A 26,437-nucleotide genomic window follows, 5' to 3' on the forward strand; every position below is an offset into this window, starting at 1 on the left:
ATCAGAACCTTGGTGACACCACACCTGAAGTATTGTGCGCAGTTTTGGTCAATACAGTCATAGAGATGTACAGCAAGGAAACATACCCTTTAGTAACCAGTCCATGCCAACTAGATATCCCAACCCAATCTAGTCACACCTACCAGCACCCGGCCCATATCCCTTCAAACCCTTCCTATTCATACACCCATCCAAATGCCCCTTAAATGTTGCAATTGTACCAGCCTTCACCACATCCTCTGGCAGCTCATTCCATTCACGCACCACCCTCTGTATGAAGAAGTTGCCCCTTAGGTCTCTTTTATAGCTTTCGTCTCTCACCCCAAACCTATGCCCTCTAGTTCTGGACTCCCCCATTCCAGGGAAAAGACTTTGTCTATTTATCCTATCCATGTCCCTCATAATTTTGTAAACCTCCATAAGGTCAATCCTCAGCCGCCGATGCTCCAGGGAAAACAAACCCAGCCTGTTCAGCCTCTCCCTATAGCTGAAATCCTCCAACCCTGGTAACATCCTTGTAAATCTTTTCTGAACCCTTTCAAGTTTCACAACATCTTTCCAATAGGAAGGAGACCAGAATTGCATGCAATATTCCAACAGTGGCCTAATCAATGTCCTGTACAGTCACAACATGACCTCCCAACTCCTGTACTCAGTACTCTGACCAATAAAGGAAAGCATACCAAATGCTTTCTTCACTATCCTATCGATCTGCGACTCCACTTTCAAGGAGCTATGAACCTGCACTCCAAGGTCTCTTTGTTCAGCAACACTCCCCAGGACCTTACCATTAAGTGTATAAGTCCTCCTAAGATTTGCTGCACCTCGCATTTATCCAAATTAAACGCTATCTGCTACCTCTCAGCCCATTGGTCCATCTGATCAAGTCCTGTTGTAATCTGAGGTAACCCTCTTCACTGTCCACTACACCTCCAATTTTGGTGTCATCTGCAAACTTACTAACTATGCCTCTTATGCTCACATCCAAATCATTTATACAAATGACAAAAAGTAGTGGAACCAGCATCGATCCTTGTAGCACTCCACTGGTCACAGGCCTCTAGTCTGAAAAACCCTCCACTACCACCCTCTGTCTTCTACCTTTGAGTCAGTTCTGTATCCAATTGGCTAGTTCTCCCTGTATTCTGGGATATCTAACCTTGCTAACCAGTCTCCCATGGGGAACCTTGTCAAACGCCTTACTGAAGTCCATATAGATCACATCTACCGCTCTGCCCTCATCAATCTTCTTTATTACTTCTTCAAAAAACTCAATCAAGTTTCATGAGACATGATTTCCCACACACAAAGCCATGTTGACAATCCCTAATCAGTCCTTGCCTTTCCAAATATATGTAAATCCTATCCCTCAGGTATCCCTTCAACAACTTGCCCCCAGCGATGTCAGGGTCACTGGTCTACAGTTCCCTGGCTTGTCTTTACCACCCTTCTTAAACAGTGGCACCACGTTAGCCAGCCTCCAGTCTTCCGGCACCTCACCTGTGGCTATTGATGATACAAATATCTCAGTAAGAGGCCTAGCAATCACTTCTCTAGCTTCCCACAGACGTCTAGGGTACCTGATCAGCTCGTGGGGATTTATCCACTTCTATGCATTTCAAGACACCCACCACTTCCTCATCTGCAATATGGACATTTTTCAAGATGTCACCATGTATTTCCCTACATTCTATATCTTTCATGTCCTTTTCCACAGTAAATACTGATGCAAAATACTTGTTCATCCTTAATTTTAGTCCTTAACAAGGAATTGCTTCTCTGTGATAGTCTTCTGCAAAGTTAACCAAAGGTTTCTGTCCCCCTTTTCAAGATTTTCCTTTTTGTTTGTAAAGTCATGATTCATTGACTGTAGCAGAACATTTTCACCAGATAATATTGCTTTGTGACCCTTATGCAATTGGTTAAGCACACTGGTTGCAGCTGTTCAAGAGTTTTAGAAATCTGCAGTAGCTTTTGGTTTCTTTCAGTCTCAAGTTGCATTTTGTGACTGCCAATAGCTCGGTTTTGTTCAACTGTTCCTTGAAGTCAGTTGGACATCTCCAACTAGGCTTTGCTGTTAATATTGTTGAACTCCATTCACTGTCCAACATTACGCTGATCCAAGGCAATATTCAGCTCTAGACTCCCCACCCCCACCCTCCTCTAGCTTATCTCTCTACGCTTCAGGCTCACTACCTTTATTCCTGATGAAGGGCTTTTGCCCGAAACGTCAATTTCAAAGCTACTTGGATGCTGCCTGAACTGCTGTGCTCTTCCAGCACCACTAATCCAAGCTCTGAATAGTCCTGAGTGCCTTGATCTTATTTGAAGTAAAGGATATCTTCCTTCCTGGAGAGATTTTATTAACTGCTTGTAATTGCTGAACTTCCTCTTGATGGGCTATTTCCAGTGTTTGCTTGGATTATGCCCAATAGATATTGATGCTTTCTGTACATGGCTGTAAAGATGTATTGTATGGGGTTGGCTTCTACTATTACAGGTGGGGCATCTCACCCTGCCTGAAAGTTCCATGTTCACGAATCTACACTAAGTCAGTACAATAATTTTCTTGCAGGATTGAGGACCTTTCTAAGTTCATAGTCCAGGATATCACATGTTGTTGACATTTCAGTAGTTGTAAAGTTATTTGATGATTCACTTTTTTCCCATGGTATTTGAAGCAGAACAATGTTTTGTTCCTGCTTCTTGTAGTCATCCAAGCTTTTACACAGGGAGGAATTTAAAAAGCTAAATGTGGCTAGAGTAACTGTTGCTTACTACAACTTTATCAATACCATCTTGGGAAAAAGGAATCATTCTCCTGAAGAGATTCAACAGGAAGTTTATAAACTTGTTTATCTGAATGTAAGAGCATAGGAAGATTTACAGTCTCATCCTCCATTAAATTAACAATGTATATCATCATGACAGTATCCTGAAAGAGCAAACTAAGGTCTGCAATGGCCTCTGATGGCTAGTTATCTCATTTGATGCATTTTTTTCTTTTCTTGTTTGTAGCTGCTCTTCTGAGAGAAATTGAAGGTCTGTGTTACCTTTTCACAGTCCTAGGGCTCAATTGCCTGCAGTAGAGAGTGATTCTTGGTGCACTGAATTGATTTCAGCATACAACATCTGCTAACCAAGAAATACATAAAGCTAGGCACGCAGATCCACTCAATGAAGAAGTGCTGAGGTTAGGCAAACATACAAGTCTGTGTGACTGAATTTCCATTGTAGTAAAGTATGGCCCGAAACTGTCCTTTCACTGATTTTTAAGGCTGTAGTATCTGAAGTTGATCCAAGGGTGGTCTAAGAATTCCTTAACTATGGTGTAGCATCTGAAATAAAATTACATATACCCTATAACCAAATGATAATGACGCTTTTTGTCTTTTATCATAATATCTGCATACCACAATTCATCCAAGGATTCTATGCAGTCATGGCATCGAAATCTTGTGGACAATCTGCCAGATTCCCAGGAAGAAATGACACTGCTGTTTTGTGTTCTTGACTGCTAGAACACCGTGGAACATAGCACCAGCTGTGGTGTGTGCTTAGTTCTCTGTGCTGCTGTTGTAACAATGACTGATCAATCTCTTTATACTCCAATTCTCTACAAAACATGCTGGTTGGATTCCCAGTGTTGCAGTTTATGCATAGTGTCAATTGTGCCCTATTTCTTTGCCTGCTTTGAATTGTTGATTTCAGAGGGCTTGATTCTTACCCATCCTTTGAGGGCTTTTGGTTTTCTGCAGTGTTGATCTGCAGTTCTGTGGCCAGTTGATCTTTCATTTCTTGTTGCTTGCTGCTTGTGGACCTTCTATTGGTTGCTTTAGACTTTGCACAGGCTTTTCTATTTTGCGATTCAGTGCCTCGTGGGCCTTGAAGTACATTGCCTGCTGATTCCTATCACTACTGAGCTTCGCTTCAGATATTTCCTCCACTTCTGGAATCTGATTGCTGGACTCGCCTCATGGTTACCTTTAACACTGGGCAGACATTTTGGGCACTTGTTGCTGCTTGCCTCTGGTTCTGTTGATCTGGTTACTGCTGCCATAATGTAAAGAACTGTAGTCTACTCATTTCTGAGGGATCATTAATAATCTTTATTAATGGAACTAGTTACAAGTCAGAGTAAGAAGGAACATACTGCTGAAGCCTGACAGACTCAGGCCCAGTTCCAAGTGATCAGATATCGCTGTAACATAGACAAACATAAAAATTGCCGGAAAAGCTCAGCAGGCCTGGCAGAATCTGGAGAGAAATCAGAGTTAACATTTCGGGTCGGGTGATCCTTCCTCAGAACTGATGGTAGCTAATAAAATGTCGGTCCACATGCCGAAGATAAGGCATCGGGTCGAGGGTCTTAAGGAGTAAATGATAAATAGGGATAGAGTCCAAAGAGAGAGTAGAACAGTTAGACAGGCAACCAAATGGATAACAATCTGGCTAGGGGGGTGAATAGTATTAGTGGGGACTGTTCATGGCTAACAATGGGTGGTGTGTATTAACAGACTATCTGATATCAAGGCCTGGTTGTGAGGGTTGGAGTAAGGACATGGCAGAACTCAAGTCTTAAATTTATTGAACTCAATATTGAGTCCAGAAGGTGGCAAGCAGAAAATGAGGTGCTGCTCATCCAGCTTGTGCTGAGCTTCATTGGAGCTTCAAGACAGAGATATTGGCCAGAGAACAAGGTGGTGTGTTGATGTGGCATGCAACTGAAAGTTCAGGGTCTTTTTTGTGAACAGAACGCAAGTGTTCTGCAGAGCTGTCACCCAGACTATGCTTTATTTCCCAATGTAGAGGAAACCACATTGTGAGCAGTGAATGCAGTAGTCTAGATTGTGAGAAGTGCAGGTAAAACATTGCTTCACCTGGAAGGTGTGTTTAGGTCCTTGGAATCTATCCCCATTTATCATTTACTCCTTAACACCTCCCACCCGCTGCCTTATCTTCGGCATGTGGACCGACATTTTATTAGCTACCATCAGTTCTGAGGAAGGATCTCCCGACTCGAAATGTTAACTCTGATTTCTCTCCAGATTCTGCCAGACCTGCTGAGCAGGGAGGAAGTAAGTGGACAGATGTTGCACATACTGCAGTTGCAGTAGAGGGTGTCGTCAGGTTTAGGTATGTTTTGGGAGTGAAGGAAGAGTGGACCGCAATGTTCCGGAGGGAATGGTCCCTGTGGAAGGCTGACAAGGGAGGGGAAGGGAATATGTGTCTGGTGGTGGAATCTTATGGGCGGTGACAGAAATGGTGGCTAATGATCCTCTGGATGTGGATGCTAGTGGCCTGGTAGGTAAGGACAAGAGGGGATCTTATAGAAACATATAAAATTATGAAGGGAATAGATAAGATAGAATAAGAGAGGATGTTTCCATTGGCAGTGAAACTAGGACAAGAGGGCTTAGCCTCAAAATTGGAGGGAGCAGATCTAGGTCTGGATTGAGAAGAAACTTCTTTACCCAGAGGGTTGTAAATCTATGGAACTCCCTGCCCAGTGAAGTAGTTGATGCTAAGATAGATTTTTTTTTGAACAATAAAGGAATTAAGGGATATGGTGAGAGCATGGGTAAGTGGAGCTGAGTCCATGAAAATATCAGCCATGATCTTATTGAATGGTGGAGCAGGCTTGCAGGGCCAGATGGTCTACTCCTACTCCTAGTTCTTATGTTCTTATGACCTACCACTATTGTGGGAAAAGAAGGGGGTCTGGGTGACAGCTGAAGTGTGGGAGATGGTTTGGACCTTGCTGAGGGCCCTGTTAACAATAGTGCTGGGGAATCCTTGATTGAGGAAAAAGGTGGACATTTTGGAGGTTCCCTCATCGAAGTTGGCATCATCAGAACAAATGTGATGGAGACAAGAAACTGGGAGAATGGAATAGAACCTTCCCTGAAAGAAGGTATGATGATGTATAGTCCATGTAACTGTGAGAGTTGGTGGGTTTATTATGAATATTGCTGGCCAGTCTATCTCTAGAAATAGAAACAGAGATGTTGAAGAAGAGAAGGGAGAAGTCAGAGATGGACTAAGTGAAGGTGAGAGCAGGGTGGAAATTAGAAGCAAAATCGATAAACTTGAATGATTTGGATTAGAGAGGGAGGCAGCACCAATGATATCATTGATATAGCAGAGAAAGAGTTGTGAGTGGGGGTCAGAATCGAACTGGAACATGGAATGTCCCATGTATCCCATAAAGAGATGGACATAACTGAGACCCATATGTGTACCCATGACCACCTCTCTGACCTGAAGAAAATGAGAGCTGTTAAAAGAAAAGTTGTTCAGAGTGAAGACAAGCTTGGTCAGACAGAGGAGGCTGGTGTTGGATGGAGGAAGTTCAGGGCTTTGTTCCAGGAAGAAATGGACAGCCCTGAGTGTCCGGGTGGAGGATGGATATGTAAAGGGACTGCATGTTCATGGTAAAGAAGAGGCATTTGGAATCCACAACATGAAAATTCTGAAACTGGCGTAAAGCAAGGAATCACAGATGTAAGTGAGCAGGGATTTGACTGGGGAAAATAGGAAGAGATGAGTTCTATGGGGCACTTGCTAGCATATCAAATGAGCCAGAGAATAAAGTGGAAGTAGGGAGTGGTGCAGCTTGGAGCCAGCATGAGGCAATGCTTTTGACTCTTACTGCATCCTGAGAACCACAGAAGGCCGAATCACATCATCATAGTTTGTGGTACTCCTCAGTAGCGACTTTTACAGACCCACATACAAAACCACCAGCCTCTCCTAATTCTTTTTGCAATTTGTTTTACCTCTTCAATAGTACCTCTTGGATATCATTCACTGCTGAGTTATTTTGAATCTTCCCAAATAGCATTAGCTATTCATCACTATGTCATCTGTTTCTTGTATACTTTAAACACAGATGTTTTTCTCCTGTTTTTTGTGAAAGGTTTATTTGAGACCATCACATTAATTGATTACACAGCTGAGCATTCACTACTTTTAAATAAAAAGGAGTGTAATTACAGGAGTGGTATAACACAACATACACCTAAATGAAGTTGCAAAATATTTGGATAATTAAATGATGTTGGAATGTTCCTATTGTGTTTCTCAGAAAATACAACAGTGCTCATGGGTGCAGCACTAAATATTGTGTACGGTGATACATTCAAATTCTAAACTACTCAGTCATGAAACTACATCTGATTAATTGGGAGTTTATCATTTGTTGTTCATTCATCTTTTGGCAAGTTAAGCATGATGCTCACCTGATAGACTCAGTTTATTTATTTTCATGCTTTTCACAGTCATGTGGGGATCTGTTAAGCCAGTTGGCTGGACAATTGGTTTGTGATGCAAAATGTTTTCAATGACATGGGTTCAATTCCCATACTCCCTGAGGTTACCATGAAGAACTCTCCTTGTTAACCTCTCTGCTCACCTGAGGTGTGGTGACCCTTGGGTTAAAACCAGTCATCTTTCTGGAATGAGAGAGCAACCTTGTAGTCTGGCAGGACTATGGTGATTTTACCTGTATGCTCATGAATGCTTCCTTGTTGGCATAGTGTGCCATCTTTATTACAATCCATACTTCTGCTAAAGTTTGGCTTCTCTTGTTGGAATTACAGACATTTGAGGAGTTAACTTTCAGACTGGAATCTAATTACTAAAGGGTCTTTGTTTATATATGAAATATTGTAGTGGGGACTCACCATTCTTTCTGCTTTAACTTTGCTACTGTTCCTAATTTTCTAAGAACAGTTATTGTATTCAAAACATTAACTCTGTTTCTCTCCAGAGATACTGCCAGATTTGGAAGTTTAGTTCGCAATTTCTGTTTTTGCATCTTTTGATTACTAGTCTAGTAACAATACCATTATGCCACTCCCTCCCCGTATAAAAATATGAATATCTGGAAGCTTTACTGTGGCCATACAGGGCATTTATGAGACCACATCTGAAATACTGGGCACAGTTTTGATCTCCTTAATTGAAGAAAACAAAATAGTTGCATTAGAAGCTCTTGGCAAAGATTCAGTTGACTCATTCCTGGGATAATGGACTTACCTTATGAAGGAAGGTTGCCATGATGTGGAGGAGCTGGTGTTGGACCAGGGTGGACAAAGTTAAAATTACACAACATCAGGTTATAGTACAACAGGTTTATTTGGAAGCACTAGCTCTTGGAACGCTGCTCTAGAAAGGTGAACATTGGGCTTATACCCTTTGGAGTACAGCAGATTGAGAAGTAATCTGATTGAAACATATTTTCTGTGCAAAAACCGAAAGAATTGCGGTTGCTGGAAATCTGAAACAAAAACAGAAATTGCTGATATAATATTCTGTTGTGATTCAACATATCGATACGAGGATGATATTTCCTCTTGTTGGTTAGAGATTGCATTTTAAGACAGAGGTGAGGAATTGTTTTCTCTGAATAGGTTGTGAAGATTTAGAATTCTCTTCCCTAAAATACAGTGGATGCAGGATCATTGAAATTATTCAAGTGAGAGTTAAATAGATTTTGACAGACAAGGGAGTTCTAGTTTGCATGCAAATAGGAAAGTGGAGTTGAGGCAACAACCAGGCCAGCCATCATCTTATTGAAATACGGATCAGACTTGAAAGGCCAGATGACTTGCTCCTGCTCCCAAATCCAATGTTCCTTTGTCTCTCATCTTTATTATTACAAATGTCACCATATATCCCTTGCAATATCTTTCATTTTGGCCTAAGGTTTTCTTTAATTAGGACATTTAAGAAAAACTTGTAATTATTCTTGTGCAATACAGTGCAAGAGGAAATTATGAATGAGCATCATATAAATATTTGTTTTTTTGTTCTATGCAAATCACTGTTGTACTTAGCTTTGGCATTACTATTCTAAAAGTCACTTTTTTTTTCAGGTTCTCATCATTTACTCTATACTCATAGCAAAATGCTTACATTCACTCTGGGCTTCTTTTTAATCTGGTTTCTATGCTGGTGGATGCGAGACAAACTTAAGATAGGAAATGTCTCAGACAAGTATGTGTTCATCACTGGATGTGATACTGGGTTTGGAAATCTTGCTGCAAAAGCCTTTGATGTGGACGGATTTCGAGTGCTTGCTGGCTGCCTGACTGAGGAAGGGGCTCAAGACTTAAAGAAAGAGACTTCAAGCAGGTTGAAAACAATCATGTTGGATATAACAAAATCTGATAGTATTGAGAATGCAACCGATCTGATCAAAGTAGAAGTAGGAAACCGGGGTAAGTGCAATACAATGGGTTCTTCTAGCTATTTACCATAGTATAAAGAACTGATAATACAGTTACTTCTCATAAATATTTAGTATAATATTTTACATGCTGAATAATGAAGCACATTACAATTGATAAAAAAAAGATTAATTGTGGGATAATTATGAAAAAACACATCGGGTGAGAAATTCATCCATCCACTGTCACTTCCAACGGAGGCTTCCAATTATTTTTGATGGGACATTGGACACAAGATCGTGATTTCACATACTTATAGTTTTTCCTACTGTTGTTTTAAAGAGTCTGTGTGGTTGGCCCTCAATAAACTGTTTTTATTTTAAGAAAGTAAAAAGTTATAAATAAATGGCATTTTTAAAAAGCTTCTTTGAAACATACCTTTGTCAAGTTTGGGTTAATTTGTTTGCTGCAATGTACAGAAGGTGAACAGGATTGGAAGTGCCATAACTTCTCACGGAGCATAAAAGCAGCCATGAGAAGTAGGCGGTGTATATAGATTGGCCTGGAGAAAATGAGAAGGTATTGGGTTTGGTGCAGATCAGAGCATGAAGGGCCATTGCAGATAGGTGGAGGAGTATGATATGGCATAGAGGATGAATAAGATGTAAGGAAAGATGTAAAGAGCAGTGGGACTGTAATGCCTTATTATTTTCAGGATAACTGGGGTGAAGTCCCACAGTAGTGAGACAAGCCTTTCAAGCAGCTTCGTGCAGGCCCTGTAGTGTTTCTAAAATCTTTCCTGGGACTGTTGACCTAACTGCACCCCACATGTGACTAACACACACCTGTATCCACCTCAATCATTAACCTGCCATGACCACAACACCTTTCCACTTCCTGGAACCTAAGGTAAACAATAAGTAAAAGGAAGAGAAAAGAGAAAGAGAGAAACAGAAATGAAGAGTAAAGCAATCTGAAAGCAGAGAGCGAGAAGCAGAAAAGGAAAATTATATATTGAAACAGAAAATAATCAATACAGAAAAAGGCAAACAAGAAAAATAGAAAAGGAGAATGAGACAGAAAGAGAAATATGTGAATGTAACAGATAGAAAAATTAAAAAATACAGAGATAAAGCAAAACAGATATGGAAGGAGAGATATATAAAGATAAAATATATATTTAAATCCTTAAATACTGTAGATGCTGGAAATCTAAAATAAAAGCAGAAAGTGCTGTAGAAACTCAGCAAGTTTGACAGCACTTGTGGAGAAAGTAACAGAGTTAATGTTTTGAGACCAATATGACACTTTTTTATTTAAACCATGTCCTCTTGCCAGACACCAGGTCAGTGAACAATAGACTGTTTCAATTTCAACATGTTTTCTTCTCAGCATGTGAGAGAGAACCCCTTCATAAGCAGTAGGATCCTTCAAATTTTCAAAGTGGGTGTAGTGATTGTAAAGAGGTCAGTCAGGTGGACCTCATAGAATATGAGTTCCTTGATTGGGGCTAATAATCTGGTTCAATTATGGGGCCCTGGCTGTCAGATAAGAGCAGGAGTGTCAGACATCTTGTTCACTCTGAGAGCTGGTTCCACGTGTACATAAAGGGTGACTTGGTGACAGGATACTAGCCTCTGTGGAGTTATGTCAGTGTGGTTTGATTAGAGCAGCAGGATCCAATAGTGATTTTAACAGAGGCCTATCTGGGGAGCCTTTATATAGTGCAAGAAAACAAGAGATTGAGGGGGAAAGAAATCAATTGTAATGGTTTATTCTGGCCAGGAAAGGGGGAACAGAAAGTTGATCACCTATCTTACAAATTGTTCAATTCTCTTTCAAATGAAGTAGATTAGATTAGACTTACAGTGTGGAAACAGGCCCTTCGGCCCAACAAGTCCATACCGACCCGCCGAAGCGCAGCCCACCCATTCCCCTACATTTACCCCTTACCTAACACTATGGGCAATTTAGCATGGCCAATTCACCTGACCCCGCACATCTTTGGACTGTGGGAGGAAACCGGAGCACCCGGAGGAAACCCACGCAGACACAGGGAGAACGTGCAAACTCCACACAGTCAGTCGCCTGAGGTGGGAATTGAACCCGGGTCTCTGGCGCTGTGAGGCAGCAGTGCTAACCACTGTGCCACCGTGCCACCCAAAAGTAATGGGAAGGAAACTCTTATAGGATTGTGGAAAGGCTACTAATCTGCTGATGCCTGTTTTCTGTCCAATAGTAATGGCTATACATCATTATGTATCACAGTGTTAGAGCATTTCTTGTGATGTCACGGTGCAGGTTGTCAGCCTCCCCACCTATATCTTTTTGCCATGCCTCCTGACTTGTTTTTGTTTTTCACCTCATCCTATCACATATGAGCTTAGTGCTCCTTTTCAAATTTAAATTCATTCTCACATTCTGAGACACTCCTCATAGTCTTATAAGTGATTGAAATCCTTTCCAGTGCTTGCAAACCCTGGGAATCCTTCCTCATACTTCCAGTCTCAGGTACCTCTTTCCATTCTCCTATTTTTGTGAATACAAGATAATGTCATTGGGAATGAACGGCAATTTCAATCAGAGGCCTGAGAGGAGAATCTTCTGTAGCTTTCTATTAGGATTGATCAGGCAGAAAGAAGAAACAGAGACAGAACAGGTGCAGATATTTGAGAGACCTAGTTCTTTTTAATGTCCTTGCAAAAAGGAGCAGGATTGCTCTGGATCCAAGAAGGAAAGCCTTTGGGTCTACCCTGCACCTTGTCCATTGGCGAGGCTTTCTTCAAACCTCTCTTGCATCCTCTTACCCATGTTGATGAGTGCCAGGAATTGTTTTATGAATGATCAGTGATGCTCTCATATGTTCATTCTCACTGCTTTTCTTCATTCTCTTGACTTGTGTCAGTGACAGTAGCCATTCGGGACTGCATACAGGTAATCGAGTTTAAGAATAATAGGAATAATAACCACACCTTTGCACACCTACACTTGCAGCAGTGATTAAGAAGAGGAAGTTGTCCTTTGTCATTATTTCACTGATATTGAGACTTGTCTCACCTCAAGTCTCACAAGCTAAGAAAAAAAAGAACAAGTAACCTAGTGCAGAGCCAATAAATATTATTGGATCTACCTATAAATAGTCAGATAAGCCAAAATTAGTTTTATATTGATCTGATTTAATAATTCAATTAAGGTTTTTAAAAATATGTACAGTTTATGGTCATAAATGGAACTAAGCTATAAATATTAATTTTCCTTAATGCTTCTATTGTTATACCTAGAATTAATGTTAAAGGTGTTAGATACATTATTGTATGTGCATAATTATCCTAACTTTTCCTTGCAGGTCTATGGGGATTAATAAACAATGCTGGAATAGCTGGAATATTCTGTCCCACAGATTGGCTACAGATTGAACATTTCAGAAGACCTATTGAAGTTAATTTATTGGGACCGATTGAAATTACATTAAAGTTGTTACCTCTGATTAAGAAAGCCAGAGGAAGAATAGTGAATGTAAGCAGTGTGCTTGGCCGATTATCATTGACTGGTGGAGGATACTTCCCATCAAAATTTGGAATGGAAGCTTTCAACGATAGTTTAAGGTTAGGATATCCTATGTTAACATGCATTTAAACTATAGTGCAGCATGAAAGGACATATAATCTAAACTTCAGATATATTGCTGTATTTACAATATTATGCTTTGATGTAAAGTAGCTTTGTAACTTAGGAGCCACATTCATACAAAATTAAAGCTAGATCTTCCTCAAGGTGTCACTACATGCTAGTTTGATTTTAGCACTGATTTTATCATGAGTATTAATGGTTCCCTGTGGAGTACTGAGAATTTTTAATACTTTAAATGGAGCATGTTTAATATCAGAGATAACTGGATATTCTTGTCCTTGAAAAAATATTAGCAATTTGCAAAGCTTACATGCAGAGTTGATTTATCCCTTACTCTACTCCTCAGTCAGTATGACTTGTAGCATCCTGAGTATACACCACATTATGTGGATGAAACCAACAGCAAGGTTTTTGTTTTATATCCATATTGCAATAGTTGTTTTTTAGGTTTCACTACATGGTAGCAATTTAGCCTCTGATTCAGAAAATTGTGACTTTAGCACCTCACTTCAAAACCACAATATGTAATTTAAGGTTGAATGACTGAGGGAATGCCACATGGGTGGAGATTTTATATTTCCAAAGAGACAATAAAGTAATACTTTGTCTATCCTCTCTGGAATATTTAGAAGTGCTATTTGAAGAGGAAATTGCATTTCTTCTGGCTGGTTGGCCAAATTTTAATCCTCAATTCACATCACTAAAATATATTTCAAATATTTTGAGAATGTGAAATGCAGGAAATAACTACAGGATATTTCTATCTAACACCATCAAAGGTTGGAGTTTTTTGACACAATAGGTAATTTAAAAAAAAATCATTTAACCTACGACAGTTTCAATGCTTCTGAGTATTCATTTGCAGAAGAGTGTATTAGCATCAAATTACAATGGATGTAGTACATAACTGAATTACCTGAGGATTGGTAATCAGATGTATTTTATTTTACTCCCTTTATTGGGAACAGATATGACTCAGAGAATCAATTCCATTCCCAGGAAATTGAATGTAGTCTAGTTCAAACTGGCCCCCAGGTGGCCAGTTTAAATAGTCCCAAGTTTGAATGCTCATTATGTATGGAAGATTAGATAGTAGCAGAAGGAACAAATCAATATCAGTATTTGCACACTTGCCGCAAATGATCTTTTTTGTAAAATTTACTCCTTTTATAATTGATAAGAGTGATTGATAAATCCATATAGTTGACCCATGCAGGGCTAATGGGTGAGTAGATTAACTGATAATGTTTTCACTTTGACCTTGTGTTTTAAATCTTTGTCAGTCCATCTATGGGTTAATTTCAGAGAATATTTGGTTATAATTTGTGACAGCAGTATTTGAAGATTTTGAAGTTTACTGAATCATTGTAAGACAATAACTAACTAGATTTTGTGGACAATAACTAACCAGATTTTGTGGACACTAATTTCCAATTTCTTTTTAATAAGATGCTTAAGATTTATAGTAAAGGCACATAGCTTTAATTTCCTTTTCCAGATATTTTAAGCCATATATTTTAATTTCTAAGCTCAGATCAAAATCAAATTCACAGATTGGCAAGATTAAAGGGTTTCCTCTATTGTTTTCCTGGAATTACTCTGTGACTTGTGTCCATAGGTATTGACAGATGTCTCGGCTTGACTTAGTTGATACATCATCCTAAACCTATTGGTTTTATCAACATTGGGATTCACATGATCAGCAGATGTGATCTAGCATTGTTAAGTATTTCATAGGCACTTGAGCTGTATTTGCAGTAGGGTCAAACTACATTTAAACAAGAACACACTGCAGTCACCACCTCACCTGCCTTTGTTCAAAGCACCGGATGAGGAATAATGTTATTTCATTAGAAATGTATCAGTGACTAAATAATATATTTTCTACATTAGAACAGTTCTACAACAGATTTGATTAACTTTTCTGTTCTCATCCATATACAAAATTTGCTTATTCAGGCGTGATATGAAGCATTTTGGAATAAAAGTGTCATGTATCGAGCCTGGGATGTTTGTAACCAAACTGACAGATTGCAACTTACAGCGTCATGGAAAGCAAGAGCTCTGGGATCATCTTTCACCTGACCTGAAAAAGCAATATGGAGAAAAATATTTAATACAATGTAAGAAATATACACTTAAATTTTCTGGTCAACTTTCAGCCTAAAGAATTATATTATGACTGTTAACATGCATGATTTAACTTTTCCTATTTTAATGATGGCCCATTTAAAATAAATGACTGAGTACTTAAGTTAGCATATTTAATAAATGAGGATACATCAATATTTGGTGAGAGTAATTTCTATATTTTGGTGTTTGCCACCAAATTCAACATAATCAGGTAAGTTAGTCTTGGCAAGACATTCACCCCTTCTTGCCAACTAATGTTTGGTTAACAGGGTTGATATGGTGCCAACCAAGAAGGCTGCTTTATCCTGAAAGACATTCAGCTTCTTGAATATTGTTGCAGCTCCACCCATCCAGGCAATGAGGAGTATTCCATCACACTCCTTACTTGTGTCTTTTCGGTGATGGTTAGGCTTTGGGGAGTCAGGTGATGAGTTACTTCCTGCAGTATTCCTAGCTTCTGACCTACTTTTATAGCCACTTTGTTTATGTGGCAAGTCCAATTGAGTTTCTGGTCAATGGCAACCGCCAGTGTTGATAGTGGGGTAGTCAGTGATGGTAACACCATTGAGTGTCAAGGAGTAGTGATTAGATTATCTCTTACTGGTGATGGTCATTGCCTGACATTTGTGTGGCATGAATGTTACTAGCTATTTGTCAGCCCAAACCTGGATATTGTCCAGATCATGTTGTAGTTGAACACTGATTGCTTCAGTGCCTGAGGAGTTATGAATGGTGCTGAATATTGTGCAATCATCGGCGACCATCCCCACTCTGACCTTATGGTGGATAGAAGATCATTGATGAAGCAGTTAAAGATGGTTGGTCTCAGGATAGTACCATGAGGAACTCCTGCAGAGATGTCCTGGAGCTGCAATCATCTTCCTTTATACCAGGTATGACTCCAACTATCAGAGAGTTTACCCCTTGATACCCCCATTGATTCCAATTTTGCTTGGGCTCCTTAAAAGCACAGTCGCTCAATTGCAGCCTTGATGTCAATGTCTGTCACTCTCAACTCACCTCTAGAATTCAACTGTTTTGTCCATGTTTGAGCCAAGGCTTTAGTGAAGTCAGAAGCTGAGTGGCCCTGGCAGAACTGAAACTGGGCATCACTGAACAAGTTATTGCTGAGAAAATGCTACTTGATAGCATTATTGATGACACCTTCCATCATCTTACTGATGGTTGACAGTAGATTGATGGGACAGTAATTGGTCGGGTTGAATTTGTCCTGCATTTTATGTACAGGGGATACCTGGGCAATTTTCTACACTGTCGGGTAGATGCCAGTGTTGTAATTGTACTGGAAGAGCTTGGCTAGGGGAGTGCAAGTTCTAGAACACAAGTTTTCAGTACTGTTGCTGGAATGCTGTCAGGGCACATAAGCTTTGCGGTATCCAGTGTCTCCAACCTTTTCTTGATGTCACCCAGAGTGAATAAAACTGGTTCGCATGGATAATGTTGGGGACTAATAAGATCCATTTTGGCCTCCTCCATATCAGTTCCCTGATTGGGGCTTTTAATCTGATGCACTCAACACTTCTGGAGATTACTCTAAATGCTTCAGCCTTATCTTTTGCAATGATGTGCTGGGCCCTTCCATCATTGGTGATATTTGTGGAGCCTCCTCCTCCAGTGAGTTGTTTAATTGTTTACCACCGTGTCAACTGGATGAGGCAGGATTGCAGACCTTAGATCTGATCTGTTGGTTGTGAGATCACTTAGCTCTGTCTACCACTTGCTGCTTATACTGTTTAGCATGCGAATCGTCCTATTTGGTATCTGAAATAACTGCGCAGAGGCCAGTATTCCATCATTAAGCCACCCATTATTTACATGCGGACAGTCTTTGACACTGATCCAGCTTCCTCAGAGTCAGCTCTCAGAGTGCACAAGATGTCTCATACTCCTGTCAGGTGGGGCTCTCTGATTGGATCAGATTAAAAGCCCCAGTCAGGGAACTGATATTCTATGAGGTCCATCTAGATAACCTCGTTACAATCACTACAGTAGCTTCATCAGGATGACACATTACAGAACATAGAAAAGTAAAAGTACAGCACAGAACAGGCCCTTTGGCCAATGATGTGCTGAGGTTTAATCCTAATGTAAAATATAATAATTTAACCTATGCATCTTCAGGTATGCCTGGTGCTGCTCCTAGCATGCCCTCTTGCACTCTCCACTGAACTAGGATTGGTCCCCTGGTTAATAGTAATGGTTGACTGGGGGATATGCTGGGCCAAGGGGTTGCAGATTGTGCTGGAATACAATTCTGCTGCTATTGATGGCCCACAGCACCACATGGATGTCCAGTCTTGCATTGCATCTGTTTGAAGTCTGTCCCATTTGGCACAGTAATAATGCCACACAACATGATGGAGGTTATTCTGAATGCGAAGGTGTAACTTTGTCTCCACAAGGACTATGTGGTAGTCATACTTATGGATACTGTCATGGATAGATATACCTGCAGCTGGCAGATTGGCAAAGATGAGGTTAAGTATATTTTTCCCTTTTGTTGGTTCCCTTACCACCTGCTGTAGACCCAAACTAGCAGCTATGCCCTTTAGGACCCCGCCAGTTTCATAACAATACTGCTGCTGAAATACTGTTGGTGATGGACATCAAAATCCACCATCCACTCGCCATTTTCAGTGCTTCCTGTAAATGTTGCTCCACATGGAAGAGTATTGATTCATCAGCTGAGGGACCATGGTACATGTTAATCACCAAATGGTTTCCTTGTTCTTGACTTCATGAGTTCCAGCATCAATGTTGAGGTCTCACGGGGCAGCTCCTTCCTGACAGTATACCACTGTGCTGCCACCCCTGCTGGGTGGGACAGGACATATCCAGGGAGGATGGTGGTGCTGTCTGGGATATTGTCTGTAAGTTATGATTCTGTGAGTATGACTATGTCAGGTTGTTGCTTGGCTCATCTGTGAGACAGTTCTCCTAATCTTGGCAATAGCCCTCAGATGTTTGTGAGGAGAACTTTGCAGGGTTGCAGGGTTGACAAATCTGTTTCTGCCATTGTCTGTTCCAGGCCTAGAAAATGCCAGATGATCCGCTCAGTTCTGTTTTGTTTAGACTTTGTAGCAATTGATACAACTGAATGGCTTTCAGAGGATAATTAAGTGTCAATCGCATTGCTGTGGGTCTGAAGTCACATGTAGGCCATACTAGGTAACAATTGCAGATTTCCTATCCTGAAGGACATTAGTGAAGGTTATTTTGACAATCAACAATGGCTGGGAGAAAGTGAGGACTGCAGGTGCTGGAGACCAGAGTCGGGAAGTGTGGTGCTGGAAAAACACAGCAGGCCTGGCAGCATCAAGGAGCAGGAGAATCGATGTTTCGGGCATAAGCCCTTCTTCAGGAAGAAGGGCTTATGCCCGAAACATCGATTCTCCTGCTCCTCAGATGCTGCCTAGCCTGTTATGTTTTTCCAGCACCACACTTCTCAAATCAACAATGGCTTCATGGTTATCATTAGTTTTTTAAAATTGAAATCAAATACCACTACGCTGGCATTCAAACTTGGGTTCCAGAGCATTAGCTGTGTTTTTGGATTAATAGTTTAGCTATAATACCACTAAGCCATCACCTCCCCGATGTGGTTTTCAGTTCTTTAATTCTGTTGCCTTATTTAGCTATTTCTATTTGTCATTACTTAAGTGCTTTGTAGTGAATTATGTTAGCTTTTATACCAACAATTTTTTATGTGAAAGGTTCTTTCAGCATTTTGGCATTCACCTCTTTCCCCATAACTCTGTCCTCTTCATATCTGTATTTTATGTCAGATTAATGTCATTTAACTTCCAGTTTTGTTGAGATTGAAATCCATTCCAGTTAATGTTAATATGCTGCTCCTCATTTTAGATGTTGATGGGTTTCCTATGTGTCTGCAGTACTCCCTACTTTACTTCAGGTTTCCAGTTTCCATTTTTATTTGTAGTGGCTTTTTAAAAAATATTTTATTACAATCAACTTTTCTAACATTTGTTTTGGGTCTTCCACAGCAGATACCAGACAGGAGAATTTAGTGAAGAAACTATCAAGTACAGACCTTTCCAAGGTGGTGTGGTGTATGGAACATGCTCTGACAGCAAAGTACCCTCGGTCCCGTTACAGTGCAGGCATTGATGCGAAGCTCCTGTGGATTCCAATGACTTACTTACCGACATTTGCTTCAGACTATCTGTTGGCTCAGGATATTGTAATAGATTCAACTGCTATATGAAAAGACCTTCACTCCATCTTCTAAACCAACATCACTTTAATGGAAGTAATGAAACTGATAAGAAAACATCAAAAAGAAGGAACAACTTCACACATGCCGCCACATTTTTCTGCAGTGAAAGAAGTGCTGTCATATGAACAAACTACATGCAGGAGTGAGTCTGGAGTTTGTTTCAGGAGATGAAATATGCCACTATACTAGTACCAGATTGCTTACAGTTGTATTTATGATAAGAAATTCCAAATATTTCAATGTTTTTAAAATTTCTTTATAATGTTTTAGTTTTGGTGCCATGCATGTGCCTCAATCATTCATTTAGTAATTTAAGTTAAACATGAAGAGATTCTGTAATTTTTACTCCTGGCATACTGTCTGTCAGAATACTCCCAACATGATTACTGCTTACCCAGTTTAGAGTGGTGCTGGAAAAGCACAGCAGGTCAGGCAGCATCTGAGGACCAGGAAAATTGATGTTTCAGGCAAAAGCCCTTCATCAGGACTTTTGCCCGAAACATCAATTTTCCCGGTCCTCTGATGTTACTTGACCTGCTGTGCTTTCCCAGCATCACTTTAATCTTGACTTTAATCTCCAGCATCTGCAGTATCCACTTTCACCTAGTTTACCCAGTTTGATGACTTTACTGTTACTGCATGCTTAGAGATCTTCTTGCCTTGGCTTTAGATTTTATCTGATCTTGCAAAAGACTACAGAGATCACTGGATCTTTGCGAGAAATTTTTGTTGAGTATTATAGTAAACATTGTTTCAATGGTTACCCTGAACCAGACGTTGTGTTTTCAACACAAGTGATGATTTTTCAGTGATTTTTACAGCAGTCATTTTTTTTAAACTTAGTAATATTACACAACATTTAAGTCCTGAATTATGATTATATGGAATTTATGCCTCTGTATTTGGTAATTCGTATTATGCTACTGGAGAGGGTGAGGCAAACCTGTCAGTCCTGAAAGGGTTGGGGGAGGCAGTACTAGGAACAGAATCCAGTTCCACTAGTATAATTGTTCTGATATAATCTTCCATTTATACATGACAGTGAGTCACTCATCCATGAGCACAATTAGTTATTTTCCACTTATTTTTTCTTAAAAATATGGTTGCTTGTTTTGAGTCAATATTTATCTCCAAGACGCAATTTTTAAAATCAGGTTTAGAATGTTTTTGCATTGTTCTTCAAAATAAAGCACTGAAATTTAAAAGTTAGATCAATTCAAATATGCTTACAACTGCAATTTGTTTTTGTTTCTATTATACCACTATTGATCAAGCTATGTTCCCTTTAACTAGCTGCTGTGTTTCCTTCCATATCAGAAAATATAACTATCTGTAACTCACTTGTAGAATAGCAAAGGATGTGAAATACAGATTCTTACTTTATTTTCGTAAAATATCAGAGGTGGGCTCAGGGTAAATGATTTTATCATTGCTGGCTGCACAGAATTCAACTATGTATTTTAAGGAGCATTTACAGACGGGGAGGGATGTAGCAAACTGAAAAGTTTACAGAGCAAGTTCCAATTGCTGGGGCCCAGACAGGTGAAAACATTCTTATCAAGTGAGGAATGTTGGAAGGTGGAGTGTGATCAAGTTGAAACATGACAAATACCTTTTGAGATATACAGCTGGTGGAGTTTACAAGCTTAAACTGAGATAAAGCCCTGAAGAAATTTATAACAAAGTGCAGCGAGATTGGACAAATGAACTTGAGTACATCATAAGTTTTGTAGATTTTAGACAAGTTAGAGTTTATATAGAGATGGGTAGACAATGAAGAAATTTTTCAAGATATTATGCCTTTATATAATAAAATTATGATAAGTATGTCAGGCGAGATGAGAGTCACTGCTCTTGACATCAAGACAGCATTGACAAAGGATGACATCAAGGAGCTCTAGTAAAACTCGGTTACTTGGAATCAGGGGAATTGGAGATATACTCAGCACAAAGGATGATGGTTGTAGATCATAGAATCCCTAGAGTGTGGAAACAAGCCCTTTGGCTCAATGAGTCCACACTGACCCTCCGAAGTGTAACCTACCCAGACCAATTCCCCTACCCTATTATCCTTTATGTATCCCTGACTAATGTACCTATACATCCCTGAACACAATGGGCAATTTAGCATGGCCAATTCACCCAAACTGCATATCTTTGGATTGTGGGAGGAAACCAGAGCAACCGAAGGAAACCCACGCATACATGGGGAGAATGTACAAACTCTACACAAACTGTCACCTAGGCTGGAATCAAACCTGCGTCCCTGGTGCTGTGAGGCAGCAGTGCTAACCACTGAACCATCATGCAACACAATGCTGAAACATTTGCAACTGCTTCATCAATTAATTTCCCTCCACCATAAGTTCAAAGTGGGGATGTTCATAAATGATTCCACATTCCTGATTCCTTAGACAGATCAACAACACATGTTCATATACAAACATTCCAACACAACACCCAGGCTTTGCCTGATGATTGGCAAGTAAAATTCATGCCATAAACTTACCAGGCAATAACTATCCCAAACAAGAGAGAATTTAATCAACTCCCCTGGATGGTATTACCAACACTTTCACCTCACTTCAAACATCCTGGATGCTACTGTTGACCAGAAATTAAACTAGACTAGCCAATACACACTGTCAACAAAAGTGGCTCAGAAATTGGAAATCTGTGACAAATCATTCTCTTCCTAACTTATAAAGCACAACCACCAATGACAATACACAAGTCAGGAATGTGATGGAATACCCTCCAGCTGCCTGATAGGTGCAGCTCCAATAACACTCCAGAAGTTTGACTTCATCTCAACAAAGGCAGCTTCCTATCCATCACCTTCCACATTCACTCCCTCCAATACCAACATAGAGGTTCAGCATCATGTACCAACTCACCAAGACTCCTTCAACAGTAAGGGTATTCCCCCTATCTGCGAAATCATTTTCCACGGTTTCAGTTACCCACGGTTTACTGCAGTCCCAACATATTAAAGGGATCCTTCTGGAGCCAGGGACCAGGGGACTGCTGGGAAGGTACATTTCCCATTGAAATGAATGGGTTAGCTCCTACCCACAGTTTCAGGCTTCCGTGGTAAGTCGTGGAATGTATCCCCTGTGGGTATGGGGGGGCTACTGTACCTTTCAAATCTATGATGTCTATCATCTAGAAGGACAAGGGCAGCAGATGTATGGGAATAGCATCACTTGTAAGATTCCCTCCAAGACACTCATCACCTTGACTTGGAAATATATTGATATTCCTTCACTCTGCATGGTCAAAATGCTGAACACCCTCCCAAAACGTATTTTGTGTATCCCTAAACCCCAAAGACTGCAGTGTTTCAAGAAGACAGCTCAGAACCAGCTTCTCAAGGGCTATTAGGTATGTGTAAGAAATGCGTGATTAGCTAATAATTCCCTCATGCTATAAATGAATAAGAAAAAGCACAAAGTGAGAGAAGATGAAGGGACAGGTAATGGGTGGAGTGTGTGTGAGAGAGGAATGTGGGTGTCATCATAGTTACTGTATACATTCTTGATAGAAAAACAAATAGTGGATATACTTATCTGATCTGGTAGAAACAGTGGAGAGAGAAGCGGAATTTTTTTTTAGGTTTGTAATCTTCCTTTAGAACTGACTTTCTTGGCATTGGGCTGGAAAGTGAGATTGAAAACTCAGTGCACTTCAAATAAGAAATCAGAAAGGTGTCAATGATAAATGGATTCAGTTAGTTTCCTACATGTTCCAGTGGTATGATCTGAAAGCCTGGGCTTTAGCTTAGTTTTTTTCTCAGAATTGATTGAAAGGAAGCAAGAGCTGTATGTTTATCTGTGAAAAATCAATACGTGTTTGGTCATCTCATACTTATTTTTGTAATTGATAATCACCCACAAGTAAGCACTGTCGTCAAATTGTTCCCTCATGGTTCCATGAACGGTAAAGAGAAGAACGGACCAATGAATCTATTTCTCTTGGTTATGATTAGTACATTTGATGATCTTTCCTGCTATTTCCTTGTCTGGCACCTTTTTTATCCATGTGACAAGAACTCTTATTTAATAGCCGATCCAAAAGGCAGCACCTCCATCACTGCAGCAGTCGTTTATTCCAACTCTGAAATGGTTATATGGTCAAGTCCTGGAATGGGCTTGAATTCATCAACTTCTGATTCACAGGTAAGAACAATACAATTGAGCTAAATGTAGCAGTAAAAAGGATCAGTGTGTATCATATATCATCTCTATATAAACTCTTAACATTTTCTTAAATGTATGAAAAGAATAAATTCAAAAACCAGCAAATAAGTGCAATGTCTATATAAAACTGTAAGATTATGACTAAATCACCAGGGATTCTATAGCAAAAATCTGTATAGCAATGATTTTTACTTAGTTCATCAGAAGTTTTATAATTTACATCCTCAACAAATGCATCAAATGAGTGTAACGAATGTGCTTTAAACATGAAGGTCTGTGAAACAATAGAAAGTATAACCTATGGTGATGATGTGTGGAACTGGAAAATTAAGTCTCGTGGTGCAACATACAAGACTGTGATATTTACTTTCTATCTTTAAAGAGTTAGATTTCCTCCCCTTTTCTTACAGTGTCCCCCAGAGTAGACATCTGAAACACAAAGCATAAGTATATCAAAGGCTTTCAAACTTCATAAAGCCGTTTTAAAAGTGAACTAGCCACAGATAGCTCAGATTGAGGAGGGATGACTGCCTAATGATATTTCTGTCTCAGTGAAAATGGCTGGGCTGTGACAAAAATATGAAATCTGGAGATTGAAGGGTCAGACTGTTGGAGCTGAACATTTGTTTGTTTTATCCTGATTTACAGCACTTCTTAAAAACTTTCTGCATGTTTTACTGGATGAACACCACTTAGAATAAAAATGATTTCAAGAATAATGTCTAGCCATGATTTTATATCAAACTTAATTTAAATTTTTGTACATATATACATTGTGTGTAATTGTATTTAGCAATTTTCTAATATTTGTGGAAGATTGGATAAGGTCAATGCAGAACATGTTTTTTCTTGACAGGATGAGGGCATTACCTACCCATTGGGCAGTTAAGAGTCAATGACATTGCTGTGGTTCTGGAGTCATATACGAGGATAGCTGTTTCCTTCCCTGAAGGGCAATAGTGAACCAAATGGGTTTTCCTTTACAATCAAGAATGGTTTCATAGTCACCATTTAATTCCATATTTTTATGGATTCAAATCCAGGTCCCCAGAATAATACCTAGGTCTCTGGATTTTAGTCTAGTGATAATGTCACTAAGCTGTCACCTCCCCATAAAGGCTTTGTCACTTTATCTTGTTAATATTTTAAGCATACTTGAGTAAAGCTCATCTTTGGTCTTAGAAAGTAAAAATAATCAGAACAGTATTGCTGACCATTAAAATAATGATATTAGGTATATTAAATATTGATTTTTATTTTAGAAAACTAGGTGGGGCAGCATGTGAGTACTATCCTTCCATTTCTAGAAACAAGGGGCAGACTGGCTCTACAAGAAATCATACAGCTGTGATTGTCACAATCCCATTGGCCAATTTCATTATATAGTTTCTTGAATGAGGTAGAAGAGATTTATCCCTGCCTGTGAGACTTTCCCAACATTCTTCTTCAACCAAAGGTGATCACTTCAGAAAACTGGAAGGAAAACATTTTTAAATCCTTTATAATTGCCCTTTCATCAGGAATGATCCAGAGCAGACTGTATGTTTGTGTTAAATATGGCTCATTTGGTCTGGCAAGATGTGAACACAGGAACATGAGAGTATAAACTAATAATCCAGACAAAGTTACTTTCAGATGAGACTGAGGTTGTATCTTACCTTTCTGTTTGATGCAAAAGCATGACATTATATATTTCATTTGTATAGGTAATTTATATTTTAAACCACACAAGTAGGTTATTTCTTGTAACTTAGTTTCTTGTAACTAGACTTCTAAGTTTGCAGTTGCTCCTACCTTCAAATGTGTTGTTTCATTTTCTATCTGGATAACATTAAATCAGAGAACTGTCCCTCGCAATAATAGTCACACTACAGATTTATTTCTATAGTTGCAAGCCAGGTAAATCTTTCAGTTTCTTTTAACTCTTCATGAACTTGATCATTAAACTAAATATGAGCTTCTATGTTCTGAGTGGTGAAAGATGAAGTCAGTATTTTCTCAGCTTAACCAAAGAAACATAGGAAATAGGAGCAGATGTAGCCCAATCAGCCCTATGAGAATGCTCCAACATTAAATGTGATCACATCTGATCATCTAACTCTGTACCCTGTTCCTGCTTGCTCTCCATTTTCACTGATCCCTTTAGCCATCAGAACTTCGGTGGTTGTTTAGCTCAGTTGGGTGCATACCTAGTTTGTTAATGTAGAGTGATATAAAAAAAAACCCACACTGTGGATTCAATTCCTGTACTGGCTAATGTTACCATGAAGGACTTTCCTCCTCAACATCTTCCCTTCCCTGAGGTGTGGTGACACTCAGGTTAAAAGTCACCACTGAGTGATATCCCTCTTCAGGTGGCTCAGTGGTTCACCCTGCTGCCTCACAGCACTAGGGACCAATGGCTTGATTCCAGCCTCAGGCAACTGTGTGGAGTTTGCACATTCTCCGTGTCTGCATGGGATTCCTCCAGGTCCTCCAGTTTCCTCCCACAGTCCAAAGATGTGCAGGTTAGGTGGATTGGCCATGGGAAATGTAGGGCTACAGAGATAGTTAGGGGTGAGTTTTGATGGTTGGTATGGATCCGATCAGCCAGATGACCTGCTTCCACATGTGTTATGATTCTGTAACTATATCTAACACCTCCTTGAAAATATTAAACATTTTGGCTTGAACTGCTTTCTGTGGCAGAGATTCCACAGGCTCACCACTCTCTGGGTGAAGAAATTTCTTCTCATCTCAATGCTACTTGTATCCTTCAACTATGGCTTCCATATTTTGAACTCCCCAGTTATGAGGAACGTCCTTCCTCTGTTTACAATATTTTGTATGGCTAGCATAATTCTAACTTTTCATTGCTCTCTCTGTTAGCAACAGACCACACAAGATGAAACTGCAACTCTCTCTGTCTTTGATGTGTCTCTGTTTATATGGAAACCTGAAACTAATCACAAATGGCTTTGTCACATTCCTCCTTGTAGCTTTGCGTCTAAGCTATGTCTGATCTCAACTGTTCTTTCTTCTTAGAAAGAATATTTTACAGCACA

At 39.7% G+C, this 26,437-nt stretch overlaps 1 protein-coding gene across 4 annotated transcripts in view; it reads left to right on the top strand.

The window, feature by feature from the left end:
* The window catches only part of LOC140482294 (dehydrogenase/reductase SDR family member 9-like), a 31,416-nt gene extending 11,782 nt beyond the window's left edge, over positions 1-19,634 (top strand). For 3 of the 4 annotated variants that reach the window (XM_072579533.1, XM_072579531.1, XM_072579534.1), the window contains exons 2-5: positions 8,880-9,224; positions 12,520-12,778; positions 14,763-14,926; positions 18,962-19,634. In XM_072579533.1, the coding sequence (XP_072435634.1) occupies positions 8,912-9,224; positions 12,520-12,778; positions 14,763-14,926; positions 18,962-19,182 (957 nt within the window). In that variant the 5' untranslated portion in view covers positions 8,880-8,911 and the 3' untranslated portion in view covers positions 19,183-19,634. The remainder of the gene's footprint in view (positions 1-8,879; positions 9,225-12,519; positions 12,779-14,762; positions 14,927-18,961) is intronic. The other variant, XM_072579532.1, reaches the window with a different exon arrangement.
* Positions 19,635-26,437: the final 6,803 nt, after the last annotated feature.

The sequence above is a fragment of the Chiloscyllium punctatum genome, chromosome 10 (assembly GCF_047496795.1).
Source record: "Chiloscyllium punctatum isolate Juve2018m chromosome 10, sChiPun1.3, whole genome shotgun sequence".
Lineage (NCBI taxonomy): Eukaryota > Metazoa > Chordata > Chondrichthyes > Orectolobiformes > Hemiscylliidae > Chiloscyllium > Chiloscyllium punctatum.